This window comes from Dreissena polymorpha, chromosome 10 (assembly GCF_020536995.1).
Source record: "Dreissena polymorpha isolate Duluth1 chromosome 10, UMN_Dpol_1.0, whole genome shotgun sequence".
NCBI lineage: Eukaryota > Metazoa > Mollusca > Bivalvia > Myida > Dreissenidae > Dreissena > Dreissena polymorpha.
In genome coordinates this window covers 81133207-81149867 of record NC_068364.1, presented here as the reverse complement: position 1 = coordinate 81149867, position 16661 = coordinate 81133207, and the positions used below count along the sequence as shown (strand labels likewise).

The window sequence follows — 16661 nt, the reverse complement described above, 5'->3', positions numbered from 1 at the left end:
ATAGAAAAAACAAACAGATTATAGATCAAAGGCATTTTATTGATCTTGAAAAACAAATGTGAATGTAACTAAAGGTTTAATCATAGAAGTTAAACAAGAACAAGATCTGGCATCAATCATTAACCACACACATGCAGTCACAGTACATATTCAAAAATGAGTGGTTTTACATTTTCATAAAGTACCAACTCTCTTAACCACAGGCATGCATGCACACATTCAAAAACACATCCATAAACATGCACGCATATACAGGTGAGAAAAGAAAAACTTATAAAAGGCACAATATATAACATAGAAGTAGAATTTTACATTTCTCTTATGACAAGTATACTTCCTTTCTCACATATGTTCATAAACACACACAATTACATGCACACACACATCACGCACAATTGTTCTAGATTTTTTTCTCATAAATTTTAACGTTCAACAACTGTTCCTTATTAATTCTAGAACACTTTCAGTATGATAACAGAAGTTCAGTTCTAGTTGATGTGTTCCAGTACAATTCTAGAAAAGTTCCGAAGGTTAACTTCAAATATTTAAGTCTGAAACCAACTTTCTAGAAAACAAATTCCAATGCAGACAGCCAGTATTCAAGTACTGAGCATAGTTAATAATAATACATAACAAATTAACAACTGTTGTAAATTTGTTATTTATTATACTATGCTCAGTACTGTTGAACACGGACTTAATTCAATTATCCAAGTTTCAAATTCCTAAATTAAAAAAAAACAACAAATAAATAAAGACAAAAAACAAACACAAAATACAATTCACAAAATAAATAACTGGTCTTTTTTATACAAGAAGAAACCAAAATAAAACATGTCACCAGCCACAGACTGCCAGGCTTAACACAGAGGCTAGTTTTTAAAAATGTTTGTCCAAGTCTTCCACTGCCATTTTCTTTTTCTTCTGACAATATTGAACACCAGTCACTGCCTCCGGGTCCTTTTTGGTATGAGGTACATTGTATACTGCTCACATGTGCTCTACAGAATAAAAAATCATAAAAATGTCTAAAGCAAAGAGTTATTTACATTCAAACTATAACAAGAGATTGCAAAGCAATATGGTCCCCTACCTGTTAAACTTCACTATTTGTTAAATATATTTGTTGCCATAGCAACCAGAATTCTTGCATTATAAACAAGATGTCACCAAGACGTGCAAAATGTCCTTATTGTCATCTGTTCATGTTTCAAGTTTCATGAAAAAATACTTAGAACTTTTAAAGTTATCCCAGGATCCAGAAAAGTGTAACTGACTTAGACCAATATATTGAATTCCAAAAAGACAAAATACTTTCAGGTGGTTAACATTAAATAACTTATCTAGCCCAGGGCATGACAATATTTACCGTGAGTTTGTGGCCCTGTAAGTCCTCTAGGTAAATGTGCTTAAAGAGCCGCTTTGCTGTTGGATTATGTCCCTTCCAAACTCTGCAGTATCTTCCATCAACTGGTCAATGGTAATTAAAGCACTTAATGAAAATGTATAGGGAACGTAATTCATGAATTGTTTTAAATATTAAGTTGTTAAATGGTCTTTAGAAAGAGAACTAAAAACGAAGTGAATACATCGCAAAGCACTAAGCATAACTTAATTTGTTGGTATTATTTGTACAAATTTATTATTGCTATAATTAGAATGATGTGTAATTCTATTGGTATGAAAATGCACTCAGATACCTAAAAACTAATTCCATTGGTTTAATTTTTTATTTACAAGCAAATACGTTGAATTGATGTCCCCCGCCAACATGCTTCTGGACACAATAGTATTATATTTGACACTCAAACAAGCATTTTTTAAAGATAAAAAGGGCCATAACCCCGTTTTTAACAGATGGTGTACAATTCCATTTGGCGTTCATCATCCTCTTATCCATATATATACTCGAACCAGGTTTCAATGAAATCCGCCAAAGCACTTCCAGGATATGGCCTTGGACACACAAAAAGCATTTTTTCAAGATACAAAGGGCCATAACTCTGTTATTAACTAATGGTGTACAATGCCATATGGCATGCATCATCCTCTTATCCATATACATACTCATACCAAGTTTCAGTGAAATCTGCCAAAGCACTTCCAAGATATGGATACGGACGGATGGAAAGACGGACAGACGAAAGGATGGAAGGACGGACAGACAACGCAAAAACAATATCCCTCCGCCTATGGCGGGGGATAATAATAAACATTAACACCATTAATGAGCATTGAGTGCTCAACATGCACAGTAAAAAACTTCCTTAGCCTGCAGTTCCATAACCTTGCATGATAAAATTCCGATACTAAATTCAACGTTATTAATTTCTCCACATAGGTCTTATTACTTCCTTTTTCAACCTGCAAACTCCACTAAGTGAAAATTTGGGTGACAGCTGCTTTTAAACTAATATTTGCCATACTAAAACCTCAAATATCACATAAAAAGGTCTACAATAATGTCATAAGAAGATTAAATTTAAAGGAATATTTAGAAATAATAAAAATCACAAACCTTCAGTTGTTGTTCTATTCCTAGACAGACTGCTCAATCACTGTATGCATCACTCTAGCAATATTTTGTGTCACTTTCCAAATGATATAAATACATAAGTATTTTAAGAAAGTGTTTTAAATGGAAAAACTAATGAACTCTTCTGTTTGTTAAATGTCTTTAACTTTATTTTAACAAGTTAAACCAGTACATTGTCCACCATGTTTCATGTTTCAATCTAACAGGTAAACTTTCTTTTGAATTCAGCCAATTAGAAAAGGCTGTTATATCTTATAACCAATAGATTTGCAGCAAACATACCCAACATCTGATGTACAACACATGCTTGGCTTATCAGATAGATTGTTATTTGACAACCTGGACTGGCTGAGTTTGATATTGAGAAAAAACAGTGTGTATACCACTTGGACAGGGTTAAGGAATTTAAACTTGTAGAAATTGCTTTGAAAGTAACAACTACTCCTACTTCTGCAGAACTACTACTTTAATTACTACAGCATCAACAACACCACCACCAACAACAACAGCAACAATAACAGCAGCAACAGCAGCAACAACAACAGCAGCAACAACAACAGCAGCAACAACAACAGCAGCAACAGCAGCAGCAACAACTGCTACTACAGCAACAACTGCTACTACTGCTACTTCTATTGCTACTACTATTGCTACAGAAACTGTTAATGCTACTACTTCTACTACTACTACTACCACCACAACCTCTACTGATATAAAAAACACTACTGCTACTACATCAATTACTACAACAACAACACCTACTACAACAACAACAACTACTACTACTAATACAGCTACTACAACTACTACTTCTACTGCTGCTGCTGCTGCTGTCGCTACTATGAAGTATATTTGGCTATTTGTAAGTGTAAGGTGTTCTATATGAGTTCTTATTCCCCATTATAACTTTTGTAGAACTTACTGGTTCTTAAAGCGTTCTAGATGTGTTCTAGAACTACATTTTAAAACATTTTTAGAAATTTTTGACCATATTTTGTCCTTGAAATGTTCTAAAAAGGTTCTTGAAATTATTGGAACAGTTTCAGTCCTAAGCCATTTTCCACAAATGTTCTGGATATATTCTAAAAAAACTGTTTTGGAACAATTCCAGAACATACGTTTTAGAACACAAATATGGAACAGTTCTTCAAGAACAAATTTATAATTATCTTTATTGCATTTTCTTTTAAATACAAAATACATGATGCAAATAAATTCACACATGTATAAAACTACAAATACATTTCAGACAACCAGCGAAAATTTTCTAAGTTATTTTCCATTGATTTCCATCCAAGAAAATGTATAGGTTATTTTCCATAACGATTTCCGTTGAAAAAAATGGCTAAGTCCAACTTTCCATGGTGTTTTCCATACATTCCGTGGAAATGCATGGAATGTTAGTCGAGATTCCGTGGAATTCCATAACAGCTTCAGATGGAAAATTGGCAAGTGGATGGAATTCCATCAAATTCCATGGATTTCCATCGATTTCCGTAGAATTCCATAATATTTTCTATGGAATTCCATAGAAAAGTGCTAATGACTATGGAAGATCTACAGACGGGCAGTATGGTGACCACCAACTATACTCACATGCTTCTATATTTGGGGAAATAAGTTTAATTTGGTGTCAAAACCCTGAGTAAAGTAGTTGAATAATGGATTTCTAAGAATATCGTAAATAATTTGAATTTACCCCCAAAAAAAGTTGCAAACAACTCAAGAGAAGTGTTCACAAATGAATACATTTCTTCCAAAAATAAATAAGCAGCATTATTTTTTTTATAGTTTCGAGCAATTCAATAGAAATCTACACCAACATGAATTAATTTATTCAGAAAATAATTAAGCAGCATAAGTTGAAATTAATTCTATCAGTGTGTTCACTTTTCAATAATTTCAGGACAGAAATTTCTTCAAGAGAAGAACCTTGAGAAGGCTCAGTATTCGAAGGAACACCACAGAGCCCTCGACAACCTACGCAAGGAGCACAAACGGGAGCTTGATGTAAGTCGACTGTAATGATCTTTGGTGCCTCAAGCCCTTGTGCGACTAGGCCAGTATAATAAGAGATCATTCTTTTTAATTCAGTCAGTTTTCACACAAAAATGTGTATAGTTAAGTCTCAGTGTAAGGAATATTCCCTTAATTGGAACATTAAAGAATATAATATGGAGTAAAACTTGGCTTCGTCCTGTCACTATCTACATTAGCCCTCATGTAGAACAATTTGTTATGGATAATATTACAAGGCGGAGCTTGTATATATTAAAGGGCTGGAATCATTATTCCTTGTTCTAAATAATAAGAAAGGCTTGAGTATTTCTCAGCATAAGAAACAAACATTTTGACTGTGGTTTCTCACCAAGAACCTTTCGATCCTTTTGGTTAAGGGGATATTTTAGTTTTCCCAGAAAATATAGGAGCCAGCCACACATTTTAGGGTCCACTGGCTATTTAGTGCACACCTGCTTATTTCATCCATGGTTCTTCATTCATTGGTGCTTCGCCCTTCCATGACTAGGCCAACATATTGAGACTCACTCCAGATAATGGGGTTTAGTGCACATGGGTTGAGTGTTGTTCAAGACTAGCCTATGCAGTCAGCTCAGGCTAATCAAGGACAACACTTTCTGCTTTTATGGATTTTTTTGTTCACAGTTAGTCTCTCTAAACCAAAATCTAGTATAGTCGGAAAGTGTCATCCCTGATAAGCCTGGGTGGACTTCACAGGGTAACCTGGGATGACACTTTTCGCACATGCATGGTCTTTTTTCTTTAAAAAGAGTCTTGAGAAAAAAGTTGTATTTTGTGGTTACTGCGTTTTATTGACAGATTTTTAAATATTTATCTTTTGAAGTTAAAATGATTTTAACACATGATTTTGCTTAAGAGAGGTTGAATAGGTTGCACTTCACTAATTTGCTGTTTGTTTGTTTGGTAAACCAGGAGCAGGAAAGAGTAAGCTGCGCTTAACCTGTTTTGTTTTAATTACATACTACCTTGTTGTGATTTATTGTCACATTATTTATTCCCTTTTAATATACATGTGTCATAACTTTATAAAGTTAAATTAGATGTTTTGTTATTTATTGGGCTTTTTAACATCTTTAGCTTGGGTTTGATATTATAAATTAGAAAATAGATTTATTTATAGATATCAAACTATACCCTCCTTGACCTTTTCATTTACTTATATTAATATATTTATTGTATATTTATGAGATATCAAACTAAACTCTCCTTGACCATTTCATTTACTTACATTATCTATTTGTTTTATATTTACAAGATAGACTCATTTGCTATAAAATGCTGTTAAACCATGAAAATAACTGTTATTGATAATTTTCAAAAGTGTGTCACTGGTTCAAAACTTTCCTTGACATTCAACTTGGTTCACACTCTAAATCTGCTTTTTTTCATTTTAAGTTCCCTTTGTAAACCATACTGTCCATATTTCCTGTAGGGATTTATTAATTCTTTTTGGATTGTGAACAATGCATAATACATTTTTATGAAGGGAAATTAAGTAACAGATTCAGCATCTTAAATGCTTTAAAATCTTACAAATAAAAAAATCTAGTCTTAATAATGACTATTTTATTGAACTTTTTCCTTTTTTCAGCCTGTATGTCCGCATACCGTAATGTAGCCGCAATGTAACCTATTTATTGTACATCACAGTCAGAACTGCATGTTGTGGAGTCATATTGCATGTTTGACAGTATATCTTGCTAAAATGTTATTTACTGCATGGTTATCTAATGTGTTTATGATGGACCATTAAATGTAGTTGATAATTTTAACAAGTAATGAGCATGACTTGTAGAATAATGCTTTATTGTTTGAACATTGACAACAGTTTTAAACAAAGTTATATAAAAAAAATAGATTTTGTCTAAAATGTGATTTCAAAAATTGTCAATTTTGTGGAACAGAAACAGAAATAATTGTTTGTTTGAAATATTTGTTTGATATTTATTATGGAATGATAAGACATGCTCTGAAATCTTGACAAATCATTCATTTTTTGAAAAATGTTTCAAATATTACAAAAATAAAATATGAGCTTATGTATGTACAAGTTGTATATAATTGAAGAGTTTTCTAGTTTTATGATATGCTCAGCTAACACATCTTGCTTTTAAAGATACACATTCATTTAGATGTATACCTTTAACAATTCTATGTTTGGTTATTTAAAAGATTTACCTAATTTCATAACAATCTTCTTTTTAAAGACTGACATTTGAGTAATAATCCCAGAACATCTCACTTATGATGTTTTTTAAGTTACATGTGTTTTAAGGATCATATCGCTTGTTTATCATTTATATTGATAATTAAAATCGTAGAATTAAGAATTGCATACATTCACATCTTGTATTTTAAGGATTCTCATATAATTCAAGGTGTAAGAGTTTAATAATGAGATGTGCATTCAAATGCGTAATCTAACATAACATTAAATGTTGGAAGTATAGTAATGTCATGTAATTATACAATGTGGTATAATGCAGAAGATATATCTTTGATATTTGATTCAGTTTTTTTTATACTATATTTACTGCATTCAAAAGCATGTACTAAAATAATTTTTTTATCAAATGTCAAATTACTATTATCAGCATCAGAATCTTATCTTTACAAAAGCATTTCGTCGCTGTCGTTCTCATTAACCTCCTTGCTACAAAATGCTGACTTTTCAGGAGAGAGAAAAAAACGTCTCATTTTTTTTATTGGAAACCTCATAGTTGCAAATAAAAAAAATTATAAAAACGTTTTTGTCAAATTTGTCCAAACAAAACGACGTACCTATTGGTGAAATGGCGTCACTACGACTTTTCACCGGGAAAAAAGCCAACAATCATTCTATTACATTTCGTCACGTCACGTGGCTTTTTCAAGGGCTCTGATTGGCGTAGAGCTACGAGATATAGCACAAAACACGCGCCAGACTTCATATATTCGGAAAAGACGAAAAAAATATTTTGAAAATTTTGGAGCTACGAGGTTTGAGAACGACAGCGAAGATATAGTAATCATCTCAAAACTTTTATTAAGTGAATTTAAATGATGTCATGTCTTGTTCTTTTGCAAAGTTGGAAAGATAAAACATTATCTGAGATAAAAGCAATTATTTTTCCTTCCCTTTAAAGGCAGTTTCATCTTCATTTTAATCAAGTCTTACCCTTTGCTGAAGTGTACCCTGATGAGAGTTGTCACTGAAAGAAATCACAAAGTGCACTCAATGATTTCTCACTATGAAAACTGATATTTTATTAGAAAGTTTTTAACAAACAATAAATTTTATGTTTTCTATAGAGAAAAAAACTTGCTGATAAGCCTCTGCTTGGCTTTTTTCAGAGTTTACTGCGCAAATATTCAGACCATGCTGCGGACAAGGAACGCCTGGATAAATGTTCCCAGGAATTGCAGGTACCTTCTACACTTTTAAGACATGAGTTTTAACCTATTTATTTTATCTTGATTGCATCAAAAAGCCCAAGTCTTATTGGAACGCTCATCTGTCCATTTCCTCGATAGAACAAGTAATTGATGTCTATTGGCAAGATCTATAAAAAATGCTTCCACAGTGGAGATCCCAGCCCAAACCAACGACCTTGCTGTTGCTAGGCGGACACTATATCCATTACACCATGGTGATCTGTACAAAAATTGTTGTAGTTTACACTGAAATGATTTATTAGAAATAAAAATGCCGTAATTGTTCTAAAACGAGTTTAAGCGGAATATGGTCCTTTGTCTTTTTTCCATAATGAATTACTGGTATATTATCCCACTATTTAGTGTTTTAAACTTCTCTTCAACTTTGGGTGTAATCTTGCTCAAACTTTTACATTTAAATAACCTTAATGTGTAGATGATTTTAAACAAAGAAATTGTGACTGCAACCATTTTTGTCAGACTTATGGCCTTTTATCTTTTTGTCTACTGTAGAATATTATAATAAGAGTTGCTTGAAAATGTCTGTGTCTAATCACATGTTGTTTTAGCAGTCTGTGTTCGTTACACATTTCTAGTACACAAAATCTGGACGAAACTTAGCAATTATAGTTTTCTTTACCATATCAAGACCATGTTTGATTTGGGGGTCAAGTTGGGGAAAAAACTAGGTCACCAGGTCAGGTTTTCAACAATTGGTATACCTTGAAATCAGATTAGAGCACTAGAGCCATCTTAGGCTTTGTGATTTAGAAAAGTAGAAAAATGTATGTTTCATTTTAAAATAAATATCTATCATAGAGCAAAAATTGTGTTTTGTTTGTATCCTAGGAAACCAAAAAGGATCTTGCAGATGTGAAAAACAGTTACAATGAGACGTGCCAGCAGTTGGCCAACATCACGCGTACACTCACTGACACGGTTTGTAGCCATCAAATGTACCAACTAATGTTATAGCAGTAAAGACATTAGTTTCATACATCATTGGACGCCCGCAAGTTATTGTAAAATAAAGAAGAGATAAAGAACAAATACACTTGGGATCTGAAAAAAACTTTTTTAAATGCTGAATTTCAATTACATGTCAGAATTAAAAGCGTTAACAAATACTGATGTTTTGTATGGAGTAGATGTATCTTATGGCGTTTGATGTTTTCTCTGTATGCATAAGCTTACGTTTTGATTCTAGATGGGCATTTGTCCTTTGTATACATAGTTACTCTTTATACCCTGTTGTTTTGTTGTGCAGAAAATGCATCTGCTGAAATTTTATCATTCCTGCATATTTATACACTGTTGTTTGGTGAACAGATGATGTGTCTGCTGAAAGTTGATAACTACTATGTATTTGTACACTGTTATTGTGTTGTACAGAAAATGAATTGGCTGGAATTGGAACATTCCTCTGTATTTTACCCATTTTTTTAAAGAAAATGTTTTTGCTGGAATTCTATCATTACCCTGTATTTATTCACTGTTGTTTTGTTGTACAGAAGATGTTTCTGCTGGAATTTGATTCACTGTTGTTCTTTGCACAGAATTTCTGCTGGAATTTGATAATTCCTCCGTATTTTTACACTGTTTTTTTTTTAACAGAAGATGCAGCTTCTGGGGTTTGATTTACTTTTGTTTTGTTGGAAAGAAGATGCATCTGCTGGTGTTTGAGTCACTGTTGTTTTGTTGTTCACAAGATGTGTCTGCTTGTGTTAGATTCACTGTTGTTTTATTGTACGCAAGATGTGTCTGTGTTAGATTTACTGTTGTTTTATTGTAGAGAAGATGCATCTGATGATGTTAGATTCACTGTTGTTTTATTGTACACAAGATGTGTCTGCTTGTGTTAGATTCACTGTTGTTTTGTTGTACAGAAGATGTGCCTGTTGGTATATACTTTGTTGTTATGTTGTACAGGAGATGTTTATGCTTGAGTTTCATTAATTGTTGTTTTTTTGTAAAGTAAATGCGTCTGCTGGTATATACACTGTTGTTTTGTTGTACAGGAGATGCCGCTTCTTTTGTTTGATTCACTTTTGTTTTGTTGTACAGATGTATTTGTATGTATGTATTCACCATTGTTATGTTGTACAGTAGATGTGTCTGTTTGCTTTGTTGCACAGAAGATGTGTCTGGTTGCCTGTACTTATACACTGTTGTTTTGTTGTACAGGATATGCGTCTGGTTGCCTGTACATTTGCACTGAAAATGTTTTGTTGTACAAAAGATGCGTCTGCTTGTTTTGTTGAACTGAATATGCGTTTGCACACTGTTATATACTGTTGTTTTGTTTTACAGAAAATGCGCCTGCTTGCGTTTGAGGAGCAGTTTGACCTCAAAGTACAGGAAGTGGATGAGAAGTACCAGTCAAGAATCAATGATCTGCTAACAGAGAAAACAGAACTCAAGTGAGTCTCAACCTGTTGTTTTTTTGTGTGTTTTGTTTTGTTGAAAACAGAACTTAGTCTCACTGTTTTGGTTTTGGTTGCTGAGAAAACAGTAACTATTTTGTTAATAAATTTTTAGTCTCCGACTGGTTTTCACTTAAGTAGCTTAAAGGTTGATGTGATTGTTTGGCAAGTGTTATGGGTCCCTAATATGTGTTCCATTGAAGGGGTAAATAGGTTTAAACTTTGTTGGTCCATCCATCAGACCGTGCATCTGCATAACTGTGATTTCTCAAAAAGAATTGATGAAACTTGATTGAAACTTGGTATCGTTACAAAGGGCACATTGAAGACCATAAATAACCTTTTACTTTAAACCCATGGTCATTGGTCAAGATTTTATAATGAAACAAAATACGATCTTCATTATACCCCTAATACAAGGTAAAGACTTTATACTGAGATAACCATGGACGTTTTTCCGCCCCTCTGTCTGCCTGTATGTCTGTCTGTCTGTTCCTCCATCAGTCTGTCTTTTTGTCTGTCCGTCGGTTCCTCTGCCCGACCACTCACCCTCTTGCCGGCCCGCCCGTCTGTCTGTCCGTCTGTCTGTCCGTCGTCTGCCTGTCTCCAACAAGAGCACAGTGATCAGGTTCGCCGAATCAGTACGTTCCTGTAGCAGTCAAATCAATGCCATCAGTTTCTCTATGATTTTGATGGGGATCTCTTTTATATTTTAAATAATGGTTTTCACAAGAGCTGCAGCATAAATACAACTTGACAGACTATCAACTTAATTTATTTTCAGATAAAATAGATCATAACAGAACAGGACTTTTAAAAGCTTAAGATCAACTACGATCACCATGCTCCAAATGTAGGAATTGCTTAAATTTGTTGTGCTTTTATAACGATACAATACAAACTGGTATTATTATCTGGATTCAAATTGTTTGCAGTTTACCGATTTATACTTATATTTCAAGTGTATATATTGAGATGCACATATTTTTCAGAAATATGTACACACTGAGATACTCATATAATGCAGGCATATGTAGTAAATATCAGACGCATGTACCAAAACACCCATATATTTCAGACATATATGCCAATAGGCACATATATATCAGAGGCGTATACCAAGACGCATGTATATTTCAGAGGCATTTACCAATATGCACATATATTTCATATGCATATACAAATGCGCATATATATTTCAGACGCATGTACCGAGCCAAGTGTGAGGAGATCTATGAGGAGAAGTTGCTGTTTGAGAAGGACAGAGTGGAGAGAGTCATGACTGCCAAGGAAACTATGAATGTGAGTAGGGCCCCATAGATGCGAAAAGCAGACCATGAATGTGAGAAGGGGATCATGAATATGAGTAGGAGACCATGAATGTGAGAAGGGGATCATGAATATGAGTAGGAGACCATGAATGTGAGTAGGAGACCATGAATGTGAGAAGGGGACCATGAATGTGAGTAGGAGACCATGAATGTGAGAAGGGGATCATGAATATGAGTAGGACACCATGAATGTGAGGAGACCATGAATGTGAAAAAAGGGCCATGAATGTGAGTAGGAGACCATGAATGTGAGTAGAAGACCATGAATGTGAGGAGGAGACCATGAATGTGAGAAGGGGACCATGAATGTGAGAAGGAGACCATGAATGTGAGTAGGAGACCATAAATGTGAGTAGGAGACCATGAATGTGAGTAGGAAACCATGAATGTGAGAAGGGGACCATGAATATGAGAAGGGGACCCTTTATGTGAGTAGGAAACCATGAATGTGAGTAGGTTACCATGAATGTGAAAAGGGGATCATGAATGTGAGAAGGGGGCCATAAATATTAGAAGGGGACCCTGAATGTGAGTAGGTGAACATGGATGTGAGACGGGGACCATAAATGTGAGTAGGGGACCACAGGTGTGTAATAGTGGATCCTGAATGTGAGTAGGGGACCATAAATGTGAAAAGAGGACCATGAATGTGAGAAGGAGACAATAAAGGTGAGAAGGGGACCATGAATGTGAGAAGGGGACCATGAATGTGAGTAAGGGACCACAGGTGTGTAATAGTGGACCCTGAATGTGAGTAGGGGACCATAAATGTGAAAAGGGGACCATGAATGTGAGAAGGAGACAATGAAGGTGAGAAGGGGACCATGAATGTGAGAAGGGGACCATGAATGTGAGAAGGGCCCAGGAATGTGAGAAAATGACCATTAATGTGAGTAGGAGAAGATGAATCTAAGTAGGGGATCATGAATGTGAGAAGGGGACCATGAATATGAAAAGGGGATCCTGAATGTGAGTAGTAGACAATGAATGTGAGTAGGGGACCATGAATGTGAGTAGGCGACCATGAATGTGAATAGGGGACCATGCATGTGAGTAGGGAACCATAAATGTGATAAGGGGACCATGAATGTGAGTAGGAAACCATGAATGTGAGTACAGGACCATGAATGTGAGTAGGGAACCCTGAATGTGAGAAGGTGACCATGAATGTAAAAAGTGGACCATGAATGTGAGAAGTGGGCCATGAATGTGAGAAGAGGACCATGAATGTGAGTAGTGAACCATGAATGTGAGTAGGGGACCATAAATGTTAGTAGGCAGGGAAGATGGAAAAGGAGCGGGTAGAGGTGCGGGTGGAGAGATTCATGACTGCCAAGGAGACCATGAATGTTAGTAGGGGCCATGAATGTAAGAAGGGGCAATGAATGTGAGAAGGGACCATGAATGTGAGTAGGGGACCATGAATGTAAGTAGGGGAACAAGAATGTGACAAGACCATGAATGAGAGAAGGGGACCTTGAATGTGAGAAGACCACAAATGTGAGTGGGACCCATGAATGTGAATAGGGGGCCCTGAATGTGAGTAGGAAACCATGAATGTGAGTAGGTTACCATGAATGTGAAAAGGGGACCATGAATGTGAGAAGGGGGTCATGAATATGAGAAGGGGACCCTGAATGTGAGTATGTGAACATGGATGTGAGAAGGGGACCATGAATGTGAGTAGGGGACCATAGGTGTGTAATAGGGGACCCTGAATGTGAGTAGGGGACTATAAATGCGAAAAGGGGACCATGAATGTGAGAAGGAGACAATGAAGGGGAGAAGGGGACCATGAATGTGAGAAGGGCCCAGGAATGTGAGATGACCATTAATGTGAGTAGGAGACAATGAATCTGAGTAGGGGATCATGAATGTGAGAAGGGGACCATGAATATGAAAAGGGGATCCTGAATGTGAGTAGTAGACCATGAATGTGAGAAGGGGACCATGAATGTGAGAAGGCGACCATGAATGTGAGTAGGGGACCATAAATGTGATTAGGGGACCATGAATGTGAGTAGAAAACCATGAATGTGAGAACAGGACCATGAATGTGAGACGGAAACCCTGGATGTGAGAAAGGGATCATGAATGTGAGAAGGGGACCATGAATATGGAAAGTTGATCCTGAATGTGAGTGGGGGACCATGAATGTGAGTAGGGGACCATGAAGGTGAGTAGGGGACCATGAATGTGAGTAGGGGACCCTGAATGTGAGAAGGTTACCATGAATTTAAAAAGTGGACCATGAATGTGAGTAGTGGGCCATGAATGTGAGAAGAGGACCATGAATGTGAGAAGTGAACCATGAATGTAAGTAGGGGACCATAAATGTGAGTAGGCAGGGAAGATGGAAAAGGAGGGGGTAGAGGTGTGGGTGGATGTCAGAAGGGGATCATGAATGTGAGAAGGGGACCATGAATATGAAAAGTGGATCCTGAATGTGAGTAGGGGACCATGAATGTGAGTAGGGGACCATGAAGGTGAGTAGAGGACCGTGAATGTGAGTAGGGGACCCGGAATGTGAGAAGGTTACCATGAATGTAAATAGTGGACCATTAATGTGAGTAGTGGGCCATGAATGTGAGAAGAGGACCATGAATGTGAGTAGTCAACCATGAATGTGAGTAGGGGACCATGAATGTGAGTAGGCAGGTAAGATGGAAAAGGAGGGGGTAGAGGGGCGGGTGGAGAGATTCATGACTGCCAAGGAGACCATGAATGTTAGTAGGGGCCATGAATGTGAGAAGGGGCGATGAATGTGAGAAGGGGCCATGAATGTGAGTAGGGGACCATGAATGTGAGTTGGGGACCATTAATGTAATTAGGGGAACAAGAATGTGACGAGACCATGAATGAGAGAAGAGGACCATGAATGTGAGAAGGAGACACGGATATGAGTGGGGCCCTTGAATGTGAATAGGGGACCATGAATGTGAGTAGGGGACCATGAATGTGAGTAGGAGACCATGAATGTGAGTAGGACCCCATGAATGTCAGTTAGGGACCATGAGTGGGAGTAGGACTTACAAAGCAATCATGAATGTAAAATGCAATGGGGGGAGGGTTGTTTGACGGGGATGTAGGGGTGTGCTAGTCCTGACTTCAAAATAAACCATGAGCATGGGGCGGTCCGTGATTGTGTCTTTGATCAGAAATGCTCATTAGATCTAATTTGTACTTTTCTTAGGTATTATGGATATCAAAAAAAAATAAATGGGCCCTTGTTTATTAATCTTTCCAAGTCTTTGTTTATTGTTTTGATTCATATACATTTTGTCTTTTTGAGTATAATAATAGAACATGGTAAGACAAAATTCTGTCACAACTGATTTTGTTTCTAGAGTTTCTTTGTTCCTATATTTGAATGAAATTATTGATCTGTTAAAAAGAAATTTAATACTTGGTAATAGAAGACATGCAATGCTGGAAAGCATTATACACTTTTTTAACCAGTGTTTTAAAATGGTAAGTTATTTTGCATCATGCAAAAATGGACTTATATTACAGAAATACATACGTACTTCAATGATAAATTTTTTGTCAAGCGGTATTTTTATTAATTGCCAGAATGTGACACTTTCAATATCAAACCTTTTTTAAAGTCTCTTATCAAATTTGAAAATTTAACCATTTTTCAAAAGCCCTTTCTTCTCTTCACAACAGAAAATGCTACAATCCAAACACAAGGCAAATGTGAACCTCGCTCCAACAATGAAGGAAGCACAGGACCAGAAGAGAATTCAAAAGGTTCGCCCAGGAAGCGCACCCATCACTAAGGGTGAGACCGTCACTGCAGCCCTGTCTGCCGGAGAGACTGGGCATCTGATACACGCGGAGGCCCAATATGTCCGCCCGACTGTGATACTGCCAGAAGACTCGGAGGAAATTCAGCGACTTCGAGCAACTTTGTATGAGGAAGTGAAATCAAAACCGACCCACGAGAGTATATCAGACAGTGTACCATGATGTGTTGAATAATATTTTATATGTAATAATTTTGTGGTGTGTAGCCTCTTGGAACCAATTTGATAGGGGATGGGGCAGTGTTGCAAAATGTTGCAATTATGTCATGGTATTATATTGTAACGCTGGTTTACACTTTTTTATGTAAAAGGCTCAGATGTATCATGCTCGTTAAAGTTAATTTTTGTTTAGTTAGTGTATATTTTACCACTTTTTTAGCTCGACTATTATATATCAAATATATATAGTGGAGCTATCCTACTCACCCCGGCATCGACGTGACCGTCTGCATTACCGTTCGGGTCTGCGTTAGCATGCAAATGTTAAAGTTTTCGTACTACCCCAAATATTTTCTTTGTTCCTTGACATATTGCTTTCATATTTTGCATACTTGTTTACCATAATGACCCCAACCAATAAACAAGAGCAGACAACTCTATCAAGCATTTTGTCATAATTATGGCCCCTTTTCCACTTAGAATATGCAGCAAATGTTAAAGTTTGCATACTACCCTAACTATTTTCTTTGTCCCTTGACATATTGCTTTCATATTTTGTATACTTGTTTTCCGACATTACCCCAACCTATAAACTAGAGCAGACAACTCTATCAAGCATTTTGTCATAATTATTGCCCCTTTTATACTCAGAATATGCATATTATTGATAAATCTTTGTTAAAGTTTGCCTACTACCCCAAATATTTCCTATATCCTTTGACATATTGATTTTATATGTTGCATACTAACATGTCCCCAACCTATGAACAAGAGCAGACCACTGTATCTAGCATTTTGACATAATTATGGCCCCTTTTACATTTAGATAATTGAACTTTTTGCTTAAATTGCCATAACTTCTTTATTTATGATCACATTGTATTATTACTTTGACAAAACAACAATTACCTGAATACCACAATGGATTCCACCCAAACAATACCCCACG

At 36.0% G+C, this 16661-nt stretch overlaps 1 protein-coding gene across 1 annotated transcript in view; it reads left to right on the top strand.

The window, feature by feature from the left end:
- The window catches only part of LOC127848748 (myosin-3-like), a 43468-nt gene extending 27015 nt beyond the window's left edge, over positions 1-16453 (top strand). The window contains exons 11-16 of the mRNA XM_052381357.1: positions 4443-4546; positions 7910-7981; positions 8840-8929; positions 10301-10410; positions 11616-11715; positions 15414-16453. Of these exons, the coding sequence (XP_052237317.1) occupies positions 4443-4546; positions 7910-7981; positions 8840-8929; positions 10301-10410; positions 11616-11715; positions 15414-15716 (779 nt within the window). The 3' untranslated portion in view covers positions 15717-16453. The remainder of the gene's footprint in view (positions 1-4442; positions 4547-7909; positions 7982-8839; positions 8930-10300; positions 10411-11615; positions 11716-15413) is intronic.
- The last annotated feature ends 208 nt before the right edge of the window (positions 16454-16661 follow it).